At 43.5% G+C, this 18,122-nt stretch overlaps 1 protein-coding gene across 2 annotated transcripts in view; it reads left to right on the forward strand.

The window, feature by feature from the left end:
• Positions 1 to 18,122, forward strand: part of LARS2 (leucyl-tRNA synthetase 2, mitochondrial) — a 275,856-nt gene that overhangs the window by 180,949 nt on the left and 76,785 nt on the right. For both annotated transcript variants that reach the window (XM_061196628.1, XM_061196627.1), the window contains one exon: positions 4,425 to 4,568. In XM_061196628.1, the coding sequence (XP_061052611.1) occupies positions 4,425 to 4,568 (144 nt within the window). The remainder of the gene's footprint in view (positions 1 to 4,424; positions 4,569 to 18,122) is intronic.

The following is an 18,122-nucleotide window of genomic DNA, read 5'->3' on the forward strand; positions in this document are numbered from 1 at the left end:
CTGCATATAGCATACTTTGTAAAGCATATTTGGCAAAAAATAACTCACATATTAATACTTTTCCTCTAATGGCATTGTCATAACTTAGTTTTTTAAAAAGAAGATAGCCTTCATTCTTAAATTCAGTTCTGCTAAAGCTGTATAAATGGACATTTAGGGAAAATATTTTAGCAGAGCATTACAAAACAGAACCGGAGTCTTTAAATCTTGTTCTTAACAAGCACTGTCCATCAGAATGTTTATTTTCCGTGCAAAAGGGAATCTCTTCTTGCTCTCACAGAACAAAATATTTTCAGCCAAAAATATGAATATAGAGACCTCTTCTTGGGAGAACATTAATTTCACCTCTCTGGTTTAAAAAAAAATTATTCTGTGGATGTAGCTAGTAGAGAGAATGATGCTGTGTTCCACTTGGACATTCTAGAGACCTGTGGAGTGCCACCTAATTTATGAGTTTGTCTTTGGTTGTCTTCATGATTTCAGTGGCAGCTGCTTATAGTGCTAATTCACCCACCTAAGCTACTTAAAGAAACATGGTGCACAGACAGGCAACCTCTCTCAGTCTGCCCCCTGGTGGCTTTGGAAGGTGGTGGCAAGTAACAAATAAACTGGCCTTGGGAACCTTCCACCCCCCATTCTGGACTGAGTCCAAATTCAGGCCCATTCTAGATGGAATGGAGCAAAATCAATTTTGAGAAATAGATCCTTTAATAAGATCTATACGGTGTTCCTTAATTAAACAAGCTTTTGTCGAGAAAAAAGCTAATAGACCCTGAGAAAATCAATACCCTAAAACATAGATTTTACCAGCCTTCTGGAACGTGAAGCTACATGACAGGATACTCAAAAAACGTCTTCAGTCATATAAAAGCAGAGCTTGAGGAGAAAGAAGCAAGGGAAATGATGGAGAGCAGCCAAAGGCCTGAAGAGTGATGCCTTGGCCAGGAGACAAAAGCATACTAATGGAGGATGTGCTCTAGTTGGGACAGGCACCCTATGAAATGGGTGAGGGCCAGGGAGGCGAGGGGAAGGAGGATCCAGGGGAAGAGGAGGATGAGATGAGCAAGGATGAGGTTTGGAATAGGAAGCCTGCTGGGCAATCGGCACCACAGCTGCTGTGTCGCAGAGAGGAGCGCTGATAAAGTCAAAATCAGGATGAAATTGCCTTGAGAATCCCCGATGGACCCCATAGTCACCCACACCTCCAAGAGCCTAACAGCCAAGAAGGGGAGGGGGAGGAGGCAAAAATGATGCAGCACCCACAGTCACTGTACAAAACTGACCCTGTGAACATGGCCGATTCTTGTTTAGAATCGTGTTGTGATGTGCATTTCTAAAATGCTTTCTGAAAGCTTCCCACAAATCACTCAAACAAAAAAAATGTTAATCTTAGTGTTTAACCCTTGATCAACCGGGGAAGTTCTCTTATTTGGGATGGCTCATTCTGTGATGTTGCCAGATAACTTGTGTGAGGGAAGCAGTGGGCAAAATCGACTAGAGTCCAGTGTTTCTGCAGGTGTTTTAATGATTTCAGTATTGATTTAAAGTTGATTTCAAAATACAGAGATAGGCTGTATTTTACTAATAAGACTAGTTAACTATAAGGAGCATGGAGTTGGCTTCAGGAGGTGATAGAGACCATAATCAACCACCGTAGTGACTACAGTCAGTGAAGTTGTCCAGAAACTATATTCTATGTAGCAAGACTGTGCTTGCTTAAAAATCAGGGCATCTATCAAAGTAAGTGTTCAAAATGTGAAAACCCAAGAATGCCAGATGAGAGAAGACAGACTGTGGCTTGAGGGGAAGCTGTAGGATAGAGACCATTACATAAGAGAGGAGACCCGGAGAAAGGTATTTGGGAAGCAACTCCAGGGCTTCAAGAGGCCACAGGTACTGTGCACCCTGGACCCCACAGGCCCTACATTTTGACCACCCATGGGTTTACTGCCAGCAGAAAGGCTGAGTCTGAACCCTGAAACTCTGTGCTTGAGGTGGATCGTGGTCCTGGGAAGAAAAGAGAGTGGGTTCTCACAAGGATGCATCTTTGATTTGAGACTTTCCTTTTGTGTTTTTCCTCATCTCCCCCACCCCCAAGACTTTCATCTGGGAAAGATTGCTTTTGTGTTTTGCTTTTATTTGTCTTTCGTTCATTACCAGGGTTTTATTGCATTTTGTAACCCGGAGTCTGAGAGATGCCAGGCCATGTGGGAATGTTGATAAGAAAATAAAGTCCTATTTGTTTTTGCAATCTGCAGTGCTGAGTGTTTGCTTCTCCGTGTCACCTGCAGGGGGCAGGAGACAGAGGTGAAGGCATATAGGGCTTTTTTCCCTCCCTTTCATACTTTATACCATTTTAGTTGTACATGGGGTTTTTTTGGGGGGGGGTGCCTTTGAAGGAGCTGTCCTTGTTACTAAACAATACTTGGCTCTTTCTTTTTATCTTTTAAGTGGTGTCCTTCCTCCTAACCCCTAATATGGGCAATGATAATAGATAAGTAAGTCACCCTTGGTTTATTCACCTCAAGTTTTTAGGTCTAAGGTAATTTGTCCTATATTTTGTCTATCTCTATTTATGAATTCAAGGATTTGGGGGGCCCTAGAATCAGGGGAGAAAATCATTCAATGCATGTCTTTCCCACTCCGACTCTAGGCTTCACAGGCTTAAGTTTTTCAGTGGATGTACTACTTTTTAGTTGTAAAATCACAACCCATAGATGGGTTAGTCTCTCCTCCACTCCTACTTTTTATGTAATTTTTAGATATGTCTCTGAATCAGTCAGGGTCCCAGCAGGAAAAAGAGGGCCTACCCGAAAGCAGTCATTGAAGAAAATGTAATGAAAATACTGTCTCTGGGACTTCCCTGGCGGTCCAGTGGTTAAGACTTTGCCTTCCAGTGCAGGGGGTGCAGGTTCGATCCCTGGTCGGGAGCTAAGATCCCACATGGCTCGCGGCCAAAAAACCAGAACATAAAACAGAAGCAATATTGTAACAAATTCAATAAAGACTTAAAAAAAAAAATGGTCCACATCAAAAAAAAAAAAAAAGAAAAAAGACTTTCTGTGCAGAGTTCAGGGAAACCCACAAGGGATGGTCAAGCACCTGGCACTGGGAACAGAAGGAAGCTTTTGCCCACCCCAGGCGGCAGGGGCGACATCGGGAGCCGTTACTGGAACTGGGAGAGCAGTAGCTGGAGCAGTAGGAGAGGCCGCCCAACGGGGGCCGTGGCCCAGCTGGGAGGAAGCCAGGGTGCCTCTCATTGGCCAGCCAGAGGGCAAGGGTCCTGGTTAATGTAGGCACAGGGGACAGCTTCCTGGGGTACAGAACAGGGTAGAAAGAGGATTTGGATGGGCAAATTGGCAACATTCAGCACAATCTCTTATTAAAATTGCTTATTAAAATTTAAAAAAACAATGTGTATTTTACTGCCTAAACATGTCTCTGTACTCATTGCCTTCTTTGTACTCAGTTGTACCTAAATGTCATAAAGGAGTGAGTGTAGATGGCAGAGGTATTTTAAATGAAAATAGAAACGAACTAGAACTCTATGGAGAGAAACTTCATCAAGGTTAAGACTACAGGTTCTATCAGCCAAAGAAATCTATGGAGATAGATCTCAGAATATTGTTACCTTTTGGGGGGGCAGATGTTGATTGGGAGAAGGCATGACAGAATTTTCTGGGTTGCTGGGAATGTTCTGTGTCTTGGTATGAGTGATGGTAGAAATTGATGGAGCTGTACACTTAAGATTTATCCACATTACTCTATGTATGTTGTACCTTAATTTAAACAGAAGTTTTTAAAAATTGCAAAAATGTTTACAGTTCCTAGAGACCTGAGTTCCTACCTTGCTATCTCTGCCACTTACTGACTGTGTGACCGTAGGCAAGTTATTTAATCTCTCTGTTCCTTAACTTCCTCCTCTGAAATATGAGGATAATAATATTCTTACCTCAAAATGTTGTCGTGAGGATTAGAAGAGCCAACCTTAGGAAAGCACTTAGCACAGCGTCTGGCACATGGTAATCTCTCGGTAAGTGTTAGCTATTTACATTAAAATAAATACATTTTTTCCCCTAAAATAACCCAATTCTGCTAAGTTCTAGGTACCATTTTTTCTTCTTTTCCTCTGTTTACTAAAATTTCCAATCTGCAAGTCCATCCTTTCATACAAGCAGATTCCAAACTTGAAGACACATGCTTATTAGAGCCTCCCTTCCCAAGCCTGTTCTAATAAAATGAAAGCACAGAGGCAGTTCACATTCTTTCTTTACAGCTTGCTAGTGGCTTCCTTGCCAAGTGATGCTCAAGTCTCAGAGCAGAGATACTGCCTTTGCAGACCCTCTCACATGTAAGGAACCTCAATATGATCCTATTCGGTATACTTACCAGATTGCATCATTTTGTTTCATGAATTATAACAGGCCTTGGTTAACTGGGACCCAGTGGATCAAACAGTGCTTGCCAATGAGCAGGTGGATGAACATGGCTGTTCGTGGCGTTCTGGAGCAAAGGTGGAACAGAAGTACCTCAGACAGTGGTTTATTAAGACAACCGCTTATGCAAAGGTGAGTGTCAGCCTGGAGGCTCCCCAGTAATGCGTACGTGTTGGCAGGCAACACCAAGGTCTTCTCGGTATTGGAGAGCCTCACTGTTGGGGGTGAACTCTAGTTAGAGGTGTTAGAGCCATGGGTGTGCAGACAGGAAGCACATGAACCTCAGGGTCACTCACGTAGAGGGTGATGGATTTGGGTCTTTCAGTTGGAAATCAAGAATAGCACCTGGAGGTCATTGTAGGCCATTGTTTGCTGACCTTTCAACACATCATTGTACTGCCATAGAGGCCAAAAAACATTCATCTTCATCTGCAGTTATATATCAACAATAAAGCTAGAAAGGAAGAAAGTATCTTCACCTGTGCAGTTCTAGTAAGACCTCCAGAAAGACAGAATGACATGTCAGAGGGTCCAGAGAAGACCATCTAAAAGGAGTGAAGAGATGGCCAGTCTCCATGAGGGAAGGCCAGGGTGAAAGTGAACTAAGCCAGGAACCAAAGCTTTGGACTTTAACTCTTGTTGTGTCTCTGATTAATAGTGTAAACTGATGCAAGTCCCTGCACCTCAGTTTCCTCATCACTAAAAGGAGAGGGTGCGACCAAGTGGTCTTTAAGGTGCCTCTGGCTTTTTATGTTTTCAGGAATTCAAGGCAAACCCAACCATTGAAAGGGGGAGCTTACTTACTAAATCACCAATAGCCTGGGCAAAATAACTTGTTCTGGGTATGCCAGAACCATTCTGTGCAAGGTATTCTTTGAGCCTACCATGTTTCAGGATATGGAATTGAGTGATCACTCCCTGAAACTCCAGAGAAAAGTGGTTAGAGCAAATCAGGGGCATTTCCCATGGCAATTTGATAATCTCTGTATTAGCATAAGACAGGAAGTAAGCAGGATCTGAAAAGGTAAAGGCATCATGAAGGGCTACTGATGGTATGTCATGGTAGTTCTTACCCTGGGGTAGTCACCATAAAAAGGATAGTTGTACCTTTCCATAGTAGCCCATGGGTTGCTCCATCACAGAGAGGGTACTGGACTGAAATGGACTTTGGGTCAGATCCAATACTGCACTTCTTATATGCAAAGAAAGCACAAGTTATAAATAACCTCTGATCACTACAAAACTTTGCTGAATTAGAACTGTAGTACACCAGCTCACCATACCAATGCCATATGGTTATATGACCTCTAGTTCTCTCACTCAAAAGACATGTCTTAAATGAGACTGTTTTCCCTTTTTAATTTATTCAGAATGTAGCATATGGATTTGGAAAACTACTAATTAGAACTTGTTAACATAATGCCTTACTCCTTTTAAGCACATTAGTAGTATTGAGAGACTGAATAAGAAGAAGAAAGCTGAGGACATTGCTTTCTATAACATCCCAGGCAGTGAGAGCCCCTACTTGCTGACAGTTGGGGTCGACTGCATTACTGGGAGGCATGCCAGGTCACCTCGAGGACCTGTCAGATGACTCTGTAATAGGCACTGGTGAAAAGGCCACCTAATTGTCCTCTGCCTCTAATTGGAAATGTAATAACCTAACTGAGTGGCATTATTCTTTAAACTGTCAGCCGTGAATTTTCAGCTCTTCAGCAGAAATGGTTAGTTACCATGGTGACTTGCATGGTTCTTTCTGAACTCCAGTGAAGAATTATTGAAAAAGCTGACTTTGGAGGTCAACACTTGGTTTGCCCTGAAAATCAGGAGAAGAGGGGGTGGCATGGGCGGTAGGGGTGGGCAGAAATCCATGTTCACTGCAGGTCCTTGGCTGAGGGCTGCACATGCACAAAGCAAGACTTCATAAGGCCTAATAGAAAATGATTACTATGAGATTGAGAGGAGAACAGAGATACCAGGGGGCTGCACAGTGCTCTGAAACCTTGGAGTTATGGCTCAGCCAAAAGTACGCAGTTGAGACCTCAGAAAGACTATATATTACAAGTGTGGATGACACCCTAGGACCAAGGACAAAATTAAAATAGACTCACCTTAATTAAAAATAAAAGTAAGCCTGACAGTTTCAAAAGGAACTTTCAGAACAAAACTCAGCACCTTTAAAAGGAAACAACATAATCCAGACTTTCTGCAAGGTTGGTTTCATCTGCAATGTGTAACATATAATAAAAAAAATTACTAGACTTGCAAAGAATCAGGAAATTGTGACTCATAATAAAGGGGGGGGGATGGAGTCAGCCCAATAGAAATAGATACTGAGATAATGGAACTTAAAGGAAAAGATGGTCATAATGAGTGGACAGGGGAATCTCTGAAGAGAAATGGAAACTTTTTTTTTTTAAAAAACTGGAAATCTAGAACAGAAAAGTGCAACTTCTAAAATGGAAAATTTATTGTTTGAGCTGCAGAGGGATGAGTAAGGGTTAAGTAGGCCATAAAGCCATAGGGGAACCCCCATCCCCCCACATAGAGAACATAACAAGTGGTAGCCCTAAAACAGAAACGGATATGACAAGTTTGAGAAGCTGAAATAATGACGGTATACCTGAAACTAAGAGAGCCAAGAGGAGAAACTCAAGATAGGGCTGGAGAACCTGAATAGGTGGTTAGGGGCCAGATTAGCCAACGCCTTTTAGGTCTTAAGAAATATGTACTTTATCATGGGGGCCCTGAGAAGCCATTAAAGGATTCTAAGGAAGGGAATGACATGGTCAGATTTGTGCTTTTATAAATTCACTGTGGAAAGGGCAAGTGTGGGTGCAGAGAGACTAGTTAGGAGGTTATTGCAATGGTCCAGGCATGCATAACTTAGACTTAGATGGTAGTGGAAAGAGATGGGTAGGTTAGAAAAATATTCAGATGGTGAAATCTGTAGAACTTGGTGATAATGAATGAGAGTGTGTAGGAGATGATGTCATCAAGAAAGACCCTGACTTGGACACGAAGTGAATGATTAAGCTACTCACTGGGATAGGGAGTCCTGGAAGAGATATAGTCCTGACCCTTTTGAGTTTGCAGTGGCCATGAGTCATTTGAGTAGAGATGTAGAAATAAATGATGCTTGGATAAATGGGTCCAAAACTTCAAAGAAGATCAAATGAGATAGGACATCTGCTTTAAAACCTGGTATGACAGTAATAGTGTTGAGTTAGTGATGAGGTCCTATTTAAATAAGGATGAGATATTGAGTCAACAATGCTTTTAGCTGCAAGTAAATAAAAACCCAAGTTACAGTAGCTTAACAGATGGGAGGTTACTTCCCACACAAGAAGTCCCAGTTGCTGGGACCAAACTGGGAGAGGGCTCTGAGTTGGCATTTCTGTGATTCTCATGACCTTTCCTTCCTGCCTATCACTCATGGTTGCAAGATGGCTGCTGCAGATCAGACATCACGCTTCCATTCAAGACAGAAAGAAGCAAAAGAGGCAGTGTGAGTGACTAGAATGCAAGAACTTTCCCACAAACCCACAGCCAATTTCCACTGATGTTCTGTTAGCCCCGGTTGTGTCATGTGACTACACCCAGCTTCAAGGAAGACTAGGAAAGCAGGCTCAGGCTTTTTAGCTTCTATAGTCAAGATGGTTGGGGGAAGGGGATGGGGAATGGGTGCTGGGATGGCCGGTGAGCTGTGCCTGCCACAGTTATCTTTAGAGCTCTGCATTTACATCTAGTTTTGCAGCTCTGAGGGCTGCCTCTGTGATGTACAGCTGGTGGTCTGCTTGGGAGCATGGCTGTGAAGGAGCCCTCCTTTCATTCACTTGACTTCCAAATTATAAAGACGATGCCTGAAGTAAAAATTACAGGGAACCCTGGAATATAAAAATCCTTTATTAAGGCTGTTCTGTGACGTATTTGATTTTCCTCCCTTTACCCCCCACCCAGTCTTCCTAGGATTGTTTGCTTTGCTTTATGAAACATTAAAAGTGATTTCAGCCACTCGTTCTGTGAAAAAGAAAACTGGCAGTAGGAGTATCTGAAGAAAATGAATTAGTCTTGGCAGAGATGTGTGGGAGGATTCTTGTGGGCAGCACCACGAGGTGAGAGCAAGGGGAGGAGGGCGGATTGGAGACTTACATACAGAAAGCAAGAGGGATTCAGAGCCGGGTAGAACGAACACTTCAGCTCCTGACAACAGGGTGACAATTGGAAGGCGAGACAAATAGACAGCTTCCCGTTTGAACTTTTCTGATAGATTTGTGGTTTCGTTTTCTGTGCGGCTTCCTGTAGCCCCCAGAGGCTGACTTCTCACAGGCCCTCAGCTGCTGGGACACTATACATGGACTCCTCTTTGGCGTTAAGATGGACATAATCATGCCCTGATGGTGCTTAGTCAGTGCCCACACCAAATTGGTGCTTATGTTTTCTAAGTTTCCAGGAGTTACCCGGCAACTGCTAGAATGTGAACCAAGTCTGTGATCACCTCCCACTTCCTATCTGCTTGCCCCTGATCTGATCAGTTCTCAGGCTTTTACTTACACCATCTTACCGAACCTTCACATTATTCTTTGGAGGGTAGATACGCCTGTTATCCCTGTTTTACTGATGAGGAAACTGAGGCTCACACTGGTCATAAGTAACAGCGCTGAGATTCAAATCCAGGTGCTTGAGCTCTTAACTGGCAGTCTGTGCCACTTCTCAGGTAGCCTGAATTCATTCTTTCTCTCCCCAGCTGTATTCCTGCCTAGGTGCTAAGAATACAGGTGAGAAAAGCTGAGGTCCCTGCTCTTTGGGAGCTTGGAGGCTAGTGCAGGAGACATTCGCAGACATGAGAGGTCACAGCCCCTGGGATCAACATCACATTGCAGGAGAGTGCAGGGGAGGCGAGGAAAAGCCCCAGCTCTACCCAGTGGTCTGAGGAGGTATCACAAGATGGTGATGAAAGATGGGAAGTGCAGAATATCTGTAAGGGAGCGTTTTGTTGCCTCCCAGACATGCAGGAAACTTCACGCTTCACAAGTATTTCCAAGTAGAATTTCTGCTGGCAAGAAGCAGATGGGCAACAGTGAGCCCTTATGAAATCAGGGAGGATGGGAGGTAATAAGCCACCCATTTCCCTGCGCCCTCTGTGCCTCTCATCTTGGTTTCATGTTGCACTTGTGGGTAAAGTAGAGATGCCTTTACCAGAACGCACTGGTCTTGTTGGTCACTGCAAAGAGTGAAACTCTGGAGTTGGAGAGCCAAGGAGGTGAGGGAAGGGAATGAGGCTTATGACAGGAGCTCTTTGGGGAGGTGGAGGAGGAGGCTGGAGCCGAAGGACAGCCCCGGAGGAGCAGCGGTATAAGGGTCTAGTCCCCTGGGTGCCCCTGGCTGCTTAAGAGTCCCCTGCACTCTGAAATGGGGACCCTTGGGCACCCTTGTTCTAATCCTGAGGCCTTGAGTTCCCTGTGAAAGCATTTGGCCGTCTCCTGGAAAGTGGGCTGTCGCCTGGCTTTCTGCTTCTACCCTCAGGTCCTCTCCCAGCCCCAGAACAGAGATAGTGCCAGGAAGCGCCTCCTTGTAATGGCATGCAAGTCCTCCTGTGCCCTCAGAAAACTTTGCAAAGGGATTGATCAGTGAGGTTTGGCGACTTGACCCCACCTTGTCCCCCAAAAAAGACCCTTGGCCCCAGTGTCGCCTGCTGTGTGTTCAGCCTGGCCCTTCACACGGTGGGCGTGTGCACAGATTAGATGTTGGCAGAGGAAGCAAAGTTTCTGAGAACCAAGAGGAGCAAGTGAGAAACGTTTAATGAACTATCAGCTTCTCTGCAGGGCGGTTGGGATAAAAAGCCGTGAGGATCCAGACCAGGGCCAGATTTAACAACGCTGATGCTGAGGTGTATCTACTGTGAGGGTTAGGGTTAAGCCCAGTGGCTTTAAAGCTGTTACTGCGTTCACCCCCACCGTGCCCCTCTGTGGCCAGTCAGGGCTGAGGGTGGCCTTATTCCTCCCTCCTTGTAGAAAGCAGTTTATCAGCTCCTGCGTGGTAGGGGGGGCAGAGCCCATATGGCTCTGGACCCCGGGACTCAGACCAGCGCTCAGACACAGCCTCGGAGCCAGCTTCCTGCCCGAGTTCTCCCCCAGGCCCCGGCTGTGTCTTCTTTTGGAAGCGGCAGACTCTGCTCCCATCCCCAGGATCTGGTTTTGACTCCCTGTCTCACAGAGCTAATTAATTGTTAAATTCTGCTCCTTCTTACATAATACTTCCTGCTGTTCTCTGTTTAACCTGCCTCTCCAGGATCCTTTCTCTTCTAAACCATGAGCCGAACGCTACTCTTCACCTTCCATCCTATCCTCTCAGTCCTCCTCAGGGTGATTGTTGGCTGGTGCCAAGGGGCGCAGTGAAGTCCTTCTGGGGGCGGGGGTGGGAGGGGGACAGAGGCGAAAGGAAAGTAGATGATTTGAGGCTGACAGTCCCCGGCACTTTGTAGGCGAGCGAGAGGCTGCCTGGGGTGTATCAGGAGACTTGTACGCCAGCCTCCATCCCGGCCCACATCCCCAGCCAAGGAGACAGGCTCCTTAATGTCAGCTGGGGCTGAAGGTGAGACTGCTGGGAGAAGGCCGCCGGCTGGCTCTGAGCAGGCCTTAGGGATAACTTCTGCCTGGAAGAGCTCATCAGAGTTGGTGCAGGGCTGGGTTCCAGCTCTGGATTTGGAAACCATGGTATTTCATGACAGAACAGGCAATGAGATTTCCTGTCCCCTAAATGCAGTGCCTTCCTGCCTGTCTCGGGAATGTCCCCCACCAATGCCTGATCACATCTGTATGTGGCCTCTATTAGGTCAGGTCTCTAGGGCTGCCTTATTTCCTCACCCCTGAGTTCGTGCCCACACCCTGTCCCTCCCATCAGGGAACTGAAGACAGCCCTGCCTGCACACCCACTCCAAAGTGTGTGAGAATGAACGAGAACTTCTGAAGGAAGGGGACGCACAGTTTCCAGCTTGGCACACATACTCTGCAAGCAGGAAGGTTTCCTTTGGTTTTTTTTTGTTTCAAGATGGAATGATTGCAAGGGGAAAATGGGAGAAATACATAATAATATATTTCCTATTGTGTATTGACAATGAAATAAATTATAAATTTGATTAGGAAAAAAAATGAACAAAGTAAACATTATGTCTTGCTCTTAAACCCCTAGTAGCCTTTCTGAGCTGCCAGCCAGGTCCTTTAGGAGCGTAAAGGCCACCTTCTTTCTCAAGGTGTTAGCCTGGACTCCGTGGGAGGAAAGAGATTGATTAGCACCTTGTTGGGGGCAGTCCCTGGTTGTGCTCGGGAGGGCTAGTGAGTGTCACCAACGAACTCCTTTAGTTTAGAGAGTCATCTGAATTTTAACACTAGAAGAAACCCGAGAGAACATTGTGCAGCCTCCCCGACATTAGGCTCAGTCTCCTGTGCTTTCTAATCACCGTCCTGATCTGAAAAACATAAAAGCTGACAAAAAACTCCCTCGTGCCTGCCTTTACTGCTGCCGGAAATTACAAAGTCAATATGATGTCTAAAAACGAAGGGATGAGGTGTTGCTTTATTTTAAGCAGCCCACATCCTGCCCTCCTCCTGCTCCCCAGGGGGGCTGATGGCCAGCTTGAGGTGTCCCTGAAAATTACCGCCTGATCCCATTCCTCTTTTTATAACTCAGGCCCCCAAGGCTAGGAAAGCCAGGACCCAACTTGAGTCTCCAAAGCCCTAGGCCTGTGTTTCGTCCACCTGCTCTTGAGCACTAGTTCCCAAGCAACCAAGCATTTCCGACAACCACGTGCAGAGGGCAGACAGTCGGAGGGTGAGTGTTGCAGGAAGGCAGCTAATGCAAGTTAGGAAATGTTATAGGTACAGGGAGAGGGCACAAATGGCCAGATAACGGAAAGTACAGTGATTAGAGGTTTTCTAGTTTGTTCTTGATGGAATTGGCTTGTTGGCCTCAGAGCTTGAGCAGTGTCATGTTTTATGTCATTATTCTCTAATCCAGTGCCCTTTCCTTACCCCAGGGCATTCTAAACCCAGCTGCTCGGAGAACACTGAGACTGATCCAGTGGCTTCCACTGCTATTAAGGAAGCGAACAGACATTAGCAGATACATACATATCCATATTATATTGTTCCGTTTTGTTTTTCAGAATGTGTTTTCTTATAGAAAGGGACAGTTTTCCACAGTATCTTTCCATTTCTCTATTTATTTTGCTTACTATTCCAGGGTGGCTGATTCTGAGTGTCAGAATTGCTTAAAAAAGAGATTTAATCCTTTCTAGAGCTGTAGTAAGTTGTGAACTCTGGTAAAATGCAAACTCTAGTCATTTAAAAACAGTATATTAACAGCATAATTTTAACTGTGTAAAAACATATGCACAAGTACACACACTCATACTGTTTTATCAGTTCTAACACACGATTGGTTTTAAATTTTATGCTCCACTGAGAATGAAAAATGCTCAATCAAAGACACCATTGATTGTAAGACATGTCTCAATTTCAGAATTTGTGGGGAAAATATGTATCTCTGTCACTGGAAGATGGGATATAAATAGGATGGAAGGATATAAAATAAATATTAATAGTGATCTCCCTGGGTGCTTAAGTTGATTTTGGGTAACTGTAATTTTTTTCCCCATCCTTTTCTGTCTTTTCCATATTTTCCACAATGATTACTGTTATTTTGATAATCATAAAACAAAACAGCCTGATAGCAGGGTTATGTCAGCATTTATTTACACATCTTCTTTAGACCTGAGTGTCTTGGAAAGGGATGGTCTTATGTTCTTGCAAGTTTTAAGTTTATAAGCAGGCTTCCAGGTCGAAGGCATTTGAGCAGAATGTCCCCTGGGACTGCTGTCCCCATTTTGTTTTTCTTAATTAGACCAATAAAAGCTCTTAGTGTTGCTCCCAAAACTCCCCTTTCTCGGAACAAAAGCACCTTTTCAGACAAGGGTAGCCTAGTGCCACAGATTGGGCTGTGTACCGTGTTCTGTTTGCAGGATAGTGATTTAATTTCTCCCTCCCCCTGAGGGGTACAGTTACAGCCTCTCTCTTGTACTGTGGAGACATGGGCAGTGAGGTGATGTGGGTGGCCTCTGGGAATCAGAAGCTGTCTCATCAGACAGGTGGCTCTGTCACTGAGAGAGTTTGTCCTCTGTCATCTGCACTCTTAGGTTTTGGTGGTGACACTTCAGAACCTATAGTCACCATCTCTTAGAAGTTAGTGGAATTTAAATCATTTTGCTGCTGAAAAAGTGGGTTACCTGAGACAGAGGGAAAAAACAAAAAGGCTGATGTGTGGCCTGAGTTGATACATGAGTAAGAAGAGATTAGTCAATCTGGCTGCCACTGTAGCTTCCTGGTTTCCTTCACCACATCCTTTCCCACAGAGCATGCACACTGGGCCATCCATGCTGGTCATACCCAGAAAGCACTTCCTTCTTTCCAGCTATTTGGAATCTATTTAATAGCACTTGGTTTGTTCCTCCTTTTCACATGGCTCTGAGATACACCCTTGATGTAAGCATGGGCTGCTTGGTGCCTCTTCTCCTTTTGCCTCTGCAGTCCCATGACCCATACATTGTTGGCAAGTCATACATCATTTGCAGGGTGCTTTGCTTAGAACTGATTATTTCCCTTCTGAGTTAATAGCAACTTCACTGGAATTGAGACCCTTCGATAGCACAACTGTATTTGTAAATAAATGTTTTACATTGAGATGCCACAACAAATGGATTTTGCTAGAAATGCATATTATATTGCAGAAGAGAGGTTAAAGTAGAACCATCAAAAAGAGAGAGTTAAACAAGGTAAACATCATACCAGAGCTTTTTAATGTGTCTATAATCTTCATGCACAACTTCGTGCCAGAGCCAAAGCAGAAGAGGGAGACTAGGATGTGAGAGAGTTTTTTCCTCTAGAATATTCCAGAGGGGACATCTAGATTTTTTAAACATCTTACTGCCTCCAGAATTGACTTTCCTTTATTACAACTCAAATATATACTGTGTCTTTGGAGTAATTGCACTGAAATGATTCCAGAAACAAAAAGAATAAAGAAATCTTGGCAACAATAATAAGTTTTAGAAAAAATACAGACAAATTATCGTTCAAAAATAATTGCTAATCAAATCATACTGATTCAGAAGAAGGCTAAGTGTTAAGCTTTTAAAAATATGTCCATTTTAATTAAATCTTATTAAATCCTGTCTCAAATCTGTAACCAGCTCTCAAGGTTCCAGTTTCTCAACTTTCCCCTTAGTAGCTAATAAATCCACTTGTTTTAAAAGGTCTATATTTCTCAGTTTGCCTAAACTTTTTTTTTTTTTTTTTTACCAAGGTCTTTAAAATGTGTCATGTTTTTAAAACCACGTCTTCTAGAATTCTTATTTACGGTCCTGTTGCACCTTGTTCTTCATGCTTTAGCGCACATCCTGTCTTCTCTTGGGAAGTATGGATTTATTCCTGGCATTATTTCTGCTTCTTGGAAGAAACAGTCAGATTAGCCGTGTTATATCTAATTCTCTTTTTATCCCCAGCTTTGTAGTTTTGATCTTCCTCTTTCTTATTCCTGATTCTATTTTGTATTACTAAAGCCTTTTCAGTTGGATGTTTGCTTCAGCCCATCTCCTGGTGGTACATGCTCTTAAACACGGGCTCACACTGAGACTCATTCCTGTACAGTGCTGTTTCAACTTCTGAAAGCATCTTCATTCACGCACTGTACCTATGGAGCAACAGTGGCCATCTTTTCAGACTTATCCTAGTGAAATGATTATAATAAGTCCCCCCTAATCCTAACCATAGTACTTCTATATACGCTAAATAATAACCACAGGGAAACTTTACAATTTGACTCCAGCTGAGTATTAAATACAATAATTATTTGTAAAAATTGAATGAGGAGCCCATTCACGTTGTTCATTTCTAGGTTTTGCATATAGAAGAAGTTGTCTTTTTTTTTAATTTACAGAAAGATGCCTGAAAACTGAGCATGATGGCCCCAGAAAAATCAGATCTGGTGAATTCATTATTTGGGGTCTGCTGTTGACTTGGTCGAGTGAGCCATTTTTTCATTAATTAAGTGAAGGGAGTTGAATAATTAATGGTTTCCAAGTTGTGCCCAAGCCTTGGGAGTTGATGTAGAGGGCTTAGAGGAGAGAGCAGGGCATCTCCTAGAATAGTTCAGCTTTCAACTCTTAGATATTGGGTTCCCTCAGATTTTATTTGAAAAGGGATTTCATAGCACTTTAATAAAGAGTCTCAAAACCTGGTACTTCCCCAAGTTTTTGGATTCTATGAGCCAGTAAGATTTCTATAAATTGAGGTTGGCCAGAGTGGGGAAGGGAGGCACTGCCAACTGGCAAACGTAAGGACTTGAGATGAATACCATCTACTGTCACTGTAATTGCAAAACATCACAAAAAGTATATAATCTCAACAAAAATCCCAAACAAACAAATGAAAACAGTTCTTTGCATTGAACAACTGTAGCACTGTAAATGCTCACCAGGCTTTTCTTGTTCTGGTGGAGACTTGGTGGGGCCAGCCCTGGGCTGAGGGGAGCTTGTTGGAAGCTGTTGGGCAGGTGCTTTCTGGAGCCCTGTTCTTCAAAATTCAGTCGTGAATAATGAGTTTATTTTATAGTGGGGACTAAAAAGGGCTTGCTGGGTTATTCTCAAGAGGTTTGGTTTCATTTTTTCTTTTTCATTTCTTTTGATTTTTAAAAAATATTCATAGATTTGGTAAGGTTTTACGCAGGCGGACTTTTTTCCCTACCACAATTAGCATATCAAAACATTCACATTTCATTCTATTTGAATCTTTTGTCCTCATCACGATCTGAATATTTTAAGCAAGGCACCTCCATAGGAAGTATTCCAGCTTTGACAGTTCAATCTAGAAGAAAAACACAATGAGAGGGTTTGTAAACTGCGGCTCAGTAATGCAGGGGAAGGGAGGGGCGTAAAGTGTGTCAGAAATGGACCCCATCAGCTCCGAATTTTCTGTGGCAGGAAAGGATGGAGTGGGAGTTGGGGCTAACCTTCAGATCATGTAACGTGGGTTTTATCTGATGGAAAGACATCAGATCCCGTGATACCATACATAGGTTTGCTTGGAAGTTAAATGGAATCTCACTGATCCTTGGAGAGGAAAAGCCGAGGGTCATTCTGAGTTCATAATGCCCTAGTTACGTGCTTGTTGGCATTTAAGACCCCTTAAATTGCTGCATAAATTGAAAAGCTTTCTAAAATATATAATTGTATCAGAAGATTAAGTAATAGTTTATTAACATTGTTTTATTTTTCTAACATTAATATATAATTAATATAGTCAAGATTTTACACTTTTGCTACAATGATATCAGACAGTATAGTTTCAGCTAATATAGATATACATCAGGATGTTGAAACTTTTTAAATCCATTATTAGTTAGGAAACTTGGTTGAAACAACCTAAAGTTACTCTGGTTAACTTAAGCCAAAAAGGAATTGGTCAGAAGAGGATCAGGTTCCTCACAGTTGGATGGGAAGGCAGGAGACCCAGGCCTAGGCAGGAAGCAGGGAGAACAAGGGCACAGCTGAAACCTTGTCCTGGGAATGGTCTGGTTAAGTCATTGCTGCCCTTGGTACCAGCATCTCCAGCCTCTCAGTTCTGGTGTGGCATTTAAACCAGTTGACCCTGTGCCTCTAGGTCCCCTCAGTGTTCCAATTGTACTGAGCCTATGATTGGTTACACTATTTGTTTAGCTTCCACAGAGCAGGAGATTGGGATGGGAAAAGCACCCCCTTTCTAGCTTCCATAGTTGGTGGTGGGGCCCTGCCACTCACCCCATCTTGCAATTCCCCTCCCTACCCCCACCCCCAAGGAAGAAGAGACTTCAGGTGCTGGGCAGCTTAAACAATAGAAGTTCACTGTGCAATTGGGGAGAAAGGTTCTGAGGAAGATGCATTGTAGTTAAATGAGGCCAGAGGAATGAGTTTTTAGCTTCACTCCAATTAGCTAAGTGATGTTGGGCAGCTTGCTAAACCTCTGGGAGCCTTTGTGTCCTTATCTGAAGAAAGGGAATTTTGATCACAACCCCAGTCCTATGACTCTATAACCAGAGTCTTCTTTCCAGGAAAAAAATTAAAATATAAATAGGATAATAGAAGCAGGCAGATCTCTAATAAGTGTCTCTTTTAACTTAGAGAATGATAAGCCAAAACTATCTGAAATATGGATGTGGGAAAGCTGGATTTAAGGACCTCTGCTGGAGAGTAGTCATTGCATAGTAGAGTATAGGAATGCGTATGAACTTAGGAGTCAGCTACACCTTGCTGCCAGTGCTTTTTCACTGTTCCACCCCATACTTCTGGAGTGACTTAGAGGAAATTTCTGAGACTTGTTTTCTCATCTGTGAGGTGGAGATAATACTTCTTGACTTGTCCTGTTGTGAAGATTAAATGAGGCAACATACATAAAAGTGCCTGCTACATAGGAAGTGTTCTGCAAAGGTTACTACTTCCTTCCCTAGATGCCTGGTGATCTGGTTCTGTTGTACTGCTTGCTCTCTGAGACTCTCCCTTGAGTGGAGGGAATTAAATGGGAATTTAATGAGCATTTGCCCAGTTCAAGACACAGTCCTAGGCTCTAGGTCAGGCCCTTTGTGGGGTTTAAAGAAAAA

Source organism: Eubalaena glacialis, chromosome 7, assembly GCF_028564815.1.
Source record: "Eubalaena glacialis isolate mEubGla1 chromosome 7, mEubGla1.1.hap2.+ XY, whole genome shotgun sequence".
NCBI lineage: Eukaryota > Metazoa > Chordata > Mammalia > Artiodactyla > Balaenidae > Eubalaena > Eubalaena glacialis.